The sequence below is a fragment of the Myotis davidii genome, unplaced genomic scaffold (assembly GCF_000327345.1).
Source record: "Myotis davidii unplaced genomic scaffold, ASM32734v1 scaffold798, whole genome shotgun sequence".
Taxonomy (NCBI): Eukaryota; Metazoa; Chordata; class Mammalia; order Chiroptera; family Vespertilionidae; genus Myotis; species Myotis davidii.
In genome coordinates this window covers 15,277-23,330 of record NW_006289818.1, presented here as the reverse complement: position 1 = coordinate 23,330, position 8,054 = coordinate 15,277, and the positions used below count along the sequence as shown (strand labels likewise).

The 8,054-nt window shown below is 46.1% G+C and overlaps 1 protein-coding gene across 1 annotated transcript in view; it reads left to right on the top strand.

The window, feature by feature from the left end:
* LOC102773239 (protein FAM199X) overlaps positions 1–3,481 on the top strand; it is a gene marked incomplete at its 3' end in the record, with an annotated part of 10,405 nt that extends 6,924 nt beyond the window's left edge. The window contains exon 2 of the mRNA XM_006762531.1: positions 3,262–3,481. Within this exon, the coding sequence (XP_006762594.1) occupies positions 3,262–3,481 (220 nt within the window). The remainder of the gene's footprint in view (positions 1–3,261) is intronic.
* Between the last annotated feature and the right edge of the window lie 4,573 nt (positions 3,482–8,054).

The window sequence follows — 8,054 nt, the reverse complement described above, 5'->3', positions numbered from 1 at the left end:
GAGAGGGCACTCTGCAAATGTGCTGTCACACAGGATGTGGAACGCAAATGCAAGTGTGCAGTAATCCAGATTCAGGGCCAACAGTGCCCCAGCAACAACATAACCCACTGCCGAAGGTGGAATCGTGTGTCCCTGCGAGGAATTGGGCTCCGTCCTCTCTGGTTTTGGGTGCATCAACTGAGAACCACAGTTGCCAAGTCACCGCAGTTCAGCAGCTCCTGCATTGAGCGTCTGCCCCCTGGTGATTATTGCTTATCATAGCTACGGGTTGGATAGTCGGGTGGTCGCTTAGGCTCTTATATATAGATTAGTTGATGCTGGGTATTATCCTATATAATAAAAGCTTAATATGCTAATTGCCCAGTTGTCAGTTCAGCCAATCAAAGTGTAATATGCTAATGATATGCTAAGGCTGCTCAGATGCACCAACTGGTAGGTTAGCTTGCTGCTGGGGTCCAGCTGATCAGGACTGAGTGAGACAGGCTGGACATGCCCTGGAGCCTGCCATGGTCCCTCTCCAGCTGGCCAACCTCCCGCATCCCTCCCCGCTCCAGTCGTGCACTAGTGGGGTCCCTCGGCCTGGCCTGGGGACCCTCTCGCAATCTTGGACCCCTCGGGGGATGTTGGAGAGCCGGTTTTGGCCTGCTCCCGCAGGCCAGACTGAGGGACCCCACTGGTGTATGAATTCGTGCACTGGGCCCCTAGCTGGTTATAAGCAACACTTTTTTTTAAAGACTTTTATAGATTTTAGAGAGGAAGGGAGAGGGAGAGAGATAGAAACATCAATGATGATGGATAATCATGGATTGGCTGCCTCCTGCATGCCCCCCACTGGGGATCAAGCCCGAAACCTGGGCATGTGCCCTGACTGGGAATTGAACTGTGACCTCCCGGTTCATGGGTTGACTCTAAACCACTGAGCCACTCCAGCTAGGCATATAAGAAACACTTTTGAGCTTCTACCTGTGTGTTTTGTTGGTGCTTTTCTCTGCCCTGCAATGGCTACCATCTTCCTTTAATGATAATAATAGCTGCCATGTATTGAGCACTTTTTATGTCTGCTAAGCGTTTTGTATGCATTTTTCACCATAGCTGCATTTAAAAAATAAGGACACAGGCTTGGAGAGGGTGTGTTTTGCTTAAACTCAAACAGCAGGCAAGTGACAGCAAGAATTTAAACTCAGTTTGACTCCAGAGCTTACTCATAACCAGTATGAAATATGCTTTGCTTATGGATGAAGGTTTTACTTTATCCCTAACTTAAATGCATTTTTTCTTTTAAAATACTGTATTATAAAAATTTTCAGACAGATACATAGTTAAGAGACTAATGTAATGTACCCAATATAGCCATCACCCAGTGTAATAGTTATTCACATATGGCAGCGTGCTTTATCAATACCCCTACTCATTTATCAATCCCTTCCTTATGTTGAGACAAATTCCTGACATATTTCATTCATAAATATTTTAATACTAGAGGCCCAGTGCACAAAATTAGTGCACTTGGGGGGGGGTGTCCCTCAGCCCGGCCTGTGCCCTCTCACAGTCCGGGAGCCCCATGATTGATTGCCCCAAAGAGGTAGGCCTTGCCCACCCGGCCAGGGCTCCTCGATGGATTGCCCCAAAGAGGGAGGCCCTGCCCACCCGGATGGGACTCCACAATGGATCATCCCCATAGAGGGGGGCCCTGGCCACCCATCACAGTGCCACTATGGGGTAGCCTGGGCCTTCCTTTTTGGGGCGATTGATTGCGCCCCACAGAGGGAGGCCCCACCCACTTGCTGCAGCCCGCTGGTCAGTGGCCTGGGCCTCCCTCTTTGGGGCAATCGTGGAGCCCCCCGATTGATTGATCGCCTCACCCACCGGTGGCCTGGGCCTCCCTCTGCAGGGTGATCATGCGATCAATTGTGCCCCGCAGAGGGAAACCCTGTTCACCTGCTGCAGCCAACCAGTCAGTGACCTGGGCCCCCTCTTTGGGCGATCATGGAGCAATGGCCGGGCTCCTGACCAGTTGCATTGCACCCACCTTGGCTGGCCTGGGTCCAGTGGGTGTCATAGCATGGTCGTCTGGAAGATTGTCCAGAGGGTTGTTCTGCTGTTCGGTTGTTTGGTCAATTTGCATATTATGCTTTTATTATAGACTAGAGGCCTGGTGCACGAAATTTGTGCACGGTGGCGGGGGAGGCATCACTCAGCCCAGCCTGCCCCTTCTCACAGTCTGGGAGCCCTCAGGGGATGTCCTACTGGTGGCTTAAGCCCGTTCCCCACAGGGAGTGGGCCTAAGCCGCAGTAGGGCCTCCTTCTGTGGGAGGTGACCGGCCGATGAGAGGAAGGCACCGCCCCCATCACGCCTCTGCTGCTGCCACTGCCGGCCATGAGGCTGCCTGAGCTTTGGCCATCGCAGCCACTGTGGCTTGCTTGAGCCTCATCTGGCCCTCATTGCCTGAGCCTTGGGCCCTCAAAATGGCAGTGGCCATCGGCGGCTTGCCTGAGCTCTGTGCCGGCCCTGGGCAAGCGGCAGTGGCCATTGGCAGCTTGCCTGAGCCACGGACTGGCCCTAGGCAAGCGGCAGCAGCCATTGGGAGTGCTCATAGCCACTGCCGCCATGTGGGGAGTACAGGCTGCCCTCTGCCGGGCCCTGCCTTCCCCGCCCCTATCCCCACTGCTGCTTGCCTGAGCCCTGGGCCGGCCCTGGGCAAGCGGCAGTGGCCATCAGTGGCTTGCTGGAGCCCCAGGCTGGCCCTGGGCAAGCGGCAGCAACCATCAGGAGTGCTTACAGCCGCCGCTGCCATGTGGGAAGTACAGGCCGCCCTCTGCCGGGTCCCACCTCCCCTGCTGCTGTCCCCGCTGCCACTTGCCCAAGGCTGGCCCCGGGAAAATGGCAGCGGCTATTGGTGGCTTGCCAGAGCCCTGGGTTGGCCCTGGCAAGCGGCAGCAGCCATCGGCGGCTTGCCGGAGCCCCGGATCGGCCCTGGGCAAGTGGCAGCCACCATCGCATCCCCAACGCTGCAAGTCCCTGCCCACCCACTGTGCATGTAGCCTGTTGATCGGTAGTTACTATGATGGCATCCCAACCATTTGCATATTACCCTATTAAATAGATGTAGCCTTAAAAGATAAGGGCTCTTTTGAAAATAATCACAATGTCATTATCATACCTAAAATATACCCCCATTCCTCATAAATCTATTATTAATATCTTTAAATTGGGTAGATTCTGTAATTCCTGTTGTGATTTCTTTTGTTCCTTTTTTTAAGGTGGAACTTAACTTCTTGTGGAACAAGTGTTGCCAGCTCAGAATGCAGTGAGGAGCTGTTTTCATCAGTTTCTGTTGGAGATCAAGATGATTGCTATTCCCTGTTAGATGATCAAGACTTCACTTCTTTTGATTTATTTCCTGAGGGGAGTGTCTGCAGTGATGTCTCTTCTTCTATTAGCACATACTGGGATTGGTCAGACAGTGAGTTTGAATGGCAGGTAGGTTTTTTTCTCCTTAAATTGCCATCATTACTTCCTAAGTAGAAGTATGAATTTCTGTTGTGATATTTTCATCTCTACCTCAAAACAAATTTCTCCAGTGTTTATCCAATCATACAGATTCTCTGACAACAGTAAGAATTAGATAAAATATGTATCCTATATTTTTGCTGATGTACCTTTTAGGCTTCTGATGCTGCTAATATCCTTTTGTAGATTTTCAAGTAATTTAATACTTGTAAGATGTTCCCATTATTATGTATCTTCAGTACCTTTCTACGCATGAATCTAGCAAATTTACTCTTCCTACATTATAATAGCTTTCATGTCCTTATAGGCATAGTATCCTTATATCAGGTTCATGTTATATATCTAAGATCACAAATCACTATTATCATAATACATAATTTTGAATCATGTTATCAGAAATATAATTTCTCATTTTACATTCTCTTGTTTGTAGAGTTGCTTTTTTCCTGGTAGTGTTATTTTTTTTTCTCCTTGTAAAATGGCTTTATGGCAAAGTGTTTGGAAATGATGCCTGTGATAATGAGTACAATCTATCAGAAAATGTAGGTTGTGCTATTGCAGCATCCATTTTCTGATTGTAAAAGACAATAATGTTTAAAGAAGCTTTCCTTACATACTGCACATGTTATATTCAACAGATAACTTGAATGCTTAATGCATTTGAAAGCCATCTAAATACTTGAAGTTGTTATTCCAAAGAGGAATGAAATATTACTTTTTTTCAAACAAATTTTTATTAAAATAATATAGGATGACATAAAATTAAAACTTAAGGGTTTCCAATTTCAATTCTGCTGTGGTTAGCACTTTTAAGAGCTTGTGCAGATACAAGTACGTTTGCATAGCATTAAATCATACTTCAGCCACTGTTTGAACCTGTGCTTTTTTCAACTAACATATATCAGTCTTTCTGATAGCTGCATCATAATTTAATAAATTTCCTAATAATGGATATTTAGATTGGTTTCAGGTTTTTTCTTGTTATAAAAAATGCTTCATTGAAATTTAAGAATTTTTGAAGAGGACAGAAAAAAATCCACAACTGTGTTTTTATGTTTTATACTAGAGGCCCAGTGCATGAAAGTTCATGCACTGGAGTGGGGGTTCCTTCAGCCTGGCCTGCCCTCTCACAGCCTGGGAGCCCTCAGGGGCAGGAGACAACCCGGCGATCAGGGGAAGGCAACGCCCCCATCACACCTCTGCTGCTGCCACTGCCGGCAGTGCAAGCCTTGGCCAACCCTGGTTACCTGAGCCTCGGGTGGCCCTGGGCTGCTGGGCAGCCGACATCTGAGGCTTAACTGCGCCTCGGACGTCGGCTTACCTGCGCCTCGGGCATCAGCTGGGAAGCCGACATCTGAGGTTTGTCTGCACCTCGGGCCGGCCCTGGGCAGCTGGGGGGCTGAGGGGACTGTAGGACTCTGGAGGCATGCGCGCGGCCAGGTCCTAGGGGGGCTGAGGGAACTGGGCGCTGCCATCTTTGAGGGTGTGACAGTCAATTAGCATTCCCTCCTTATTGGCTGTGGGTGCCACCATCTTTGAGGGTGGGGCAGTCAATTAACATATTCCCTCATTGGCTGTGGGTGCAACGGTGTGAGGGTCAAGTAGCATATTCCCTCTTTATTAGATAGGTTAATTTCAAAGGCTTCTATTTTATATATATTTATAAGTATGATTTGGATGAAAATTATAATTTTTTAAACTTAAAAATTGAGATAAAACTCACCATTTAAATAATTTACAGTGTGTATTTCAGCAATTTTTTAATATATTCACAATGTTTTACAGTCATCACCACCAATTCTAGAACATTTCCATCACCCCCAAAAGAAATCTATACCTCTTAGGAGATTGTCCAATTCCCCCAGGCCCCATCACCTAGCATTCACTAATCTACTTTCTCTATGGACCTGCCTTTCTGAATATTTCATATAAATGGACTCAGATATGTAGCCTTTTGTTTCTGAATTCTTTTACTTAACGTGTTTTCATGGTTCGTCCGTATTGTAGCATGTAACAGTACTTCATTTCTATCTTAGTAAGCTCAAGTTGCTATAACAAATACCATAGCCTGGGTGTCTTAAACAACAAACATTTATTTCTACAGTTCTGGAGGCTAGAAGACTGAGATCAGAATGCCAACATAGTCAGGTTCTGGTGAGAGCCCTCTTTCTGGTTTGCAGATGGCTTCCTTTTTCTGTCTTCATGTGGTAGGGGGAGAGAGAAAACTGAGTCAGAGTGCAAGTAAGCTGTGATCTCTTTATCCCTTTATAAAGCCACCGTTCCCATCATGGGCATTCCACCCTCATGGAATTATATAAACCTAGTTACCTCCCAAAGCCTCACCTTCAAATAGTATCACATTTGTGATTAGGGCTTCAAGATACAGAGTTTGAGGGGAGGCACACAAACATTTAGTCCATAGCAATTTCTTTCTATGGCTGATTGTATGGATATACCACATTTTGTTTATCCATTCATCAGCTGATGGACATTTGAGTTGTTTCTACATTTGGGCTGCTATGAACATTCAGATATGTTTTTATATTGATGTATATTTTTAATTCTCTTAGATATACACTTAGGAGTGCAATTGCTGAGTCATGTGATGACTATGTTTAACTTTTTGAGGAACTGCCAAAATGTTTTCCAAAGTGGCTGTACCATTTTACATTTCCGCCAGTAATACATTCATGTCCCACTTGACAAGGATATGTTTTGAGAAATGCATTGTTAGGTGATTTTGTTGTGTGGACATCATAGAGTGCACTTACACAAACCTAGATGGACCTGGTATAACCTACTACACACCTAGGCCAATGGCTGGCAAACTGCGGCTCACGAGCCACATGCGGCTCTTTGGCCCCTTGAGTGTGGCTCTTCCACAAAATACCACATGCAGGCACGCACATACAGTATGATTGAAACTTAGTGGCCCATGCACAGAAGTCAGTTTTCGGCCCGGGCGAGTTTATTTTGAAGAAGTGGGGGGGTGTCAGTCCTTCGGGCGATGGGAGACGCTGCTGCGCAGGCGAGCTTCGGGATATGCAGCGCAGGGGAGGCACGTGTGATTCATGCACAAGTTGAGTGAGCCAGTCAGTCATCAGTCTCATTGTGCAGTGGTTAGTGTTAGTCGAGTCCGCAAATCGTGCGCGGGTGACAAAAGTACCTACTCGAAGCCTAAAGTTACCTGTATTTTTCCAGCCAGCTGCAAATCCTACAGGTATTTTTGTCATCAATTTAAGAATAGACGAAACAAGTATACAAGACGAGTGTGGATGGGAGAGTTGGAAGGGGTCGACCTCAATGAACGTGCCTCAATCAGATTGAGGACGTTTTTAGCAAAGGCCAGCTTAGGAGTACCCTAATTAAGTTAATAACAATGTACCTACCTATATAGTTTAAGTTTAAAAACTTTGGCTCTCAAAAGAAATTTCAATCGTTGTACTGTTGATATTTGGCTCTGTTGACTAATGAGTTTGCCGACCACTGACCTAGGCTATATGGGACAGCCTATTCCTCCTAGACTATAAGCCTATAAAACATTTTACTTTATAAAACAACACAAGATTAAATCCACCAAAGACAAAATAATGCAATCAAAACGCATGATAGACACAAGATGATAGACACATATTACTGCTGCTGGAGTAATATGACACACTGTTTGACAGCAACCTTTTTAAAAAAATATATATTTTTTATTTATTTCGGAGAAGGAGAGAAATAGAAATATCAATGATGAGAGAGAATCATCGAATGGCTGCCTCCTGCATGCCCCCCACTGGGGATCAAGCCCGCAACCCTGGCATGTGCCCTGACTGGAAATTGAACCGGGCTTCCTGGTTCATAGATTGACACTCAACCACTGAGCCCCGTGGGCTGGGCAACAACAAATTTTTTTTTTAACAAACTTTTTTTAATAAGGAGCAAGTACTCTAAAATTCTATATAATAAACGGCTAATATGCAAATCAACCAAACAGCGGAACAACTGGTTGCTATGATGCGCACTGACCACCAGGGGGAAGATGCTCAATGCAGGAGCTGTCCACTGGTGGTGAGTGCACTCCCACAGGGTGAACTTCACTCAGCCAGAAGCTGGGCTCACAGCTGGGAAGCTCAGCAGTGATGGCAGGAGCCTCTCCCGCCTCCATGGCAGTGCTAAGGATGGTCAGTGCGTGTCATAGCGACCAGTTGTTCTGCTGTTTGGTCAATTTGCATATTACCCTTTTATTATACAGGATGAGACCACCCTCACTGAAACATAATGTGGCACATGACTATATGAAAATTCCAATTTCTCCACATCCTTGGAGACAACACTTGGTATTGTTTGTCTTTGGGTATAGCCATCCTATTGTAAAGTGGTATCTCATTGTGGGTTGTTTTTTTAAAATATATTTTATTGATTTTTTACAGAGAGGAAGGGAGAGAGATAGAGAATTAAAAACATCGATGAGAGAGAAACATCGATCAGCTGCCTCCTGCACATCTCCTACTGGGGATGTGCCCACAACCCAGGTACATGCCCTTGACCGGAATCG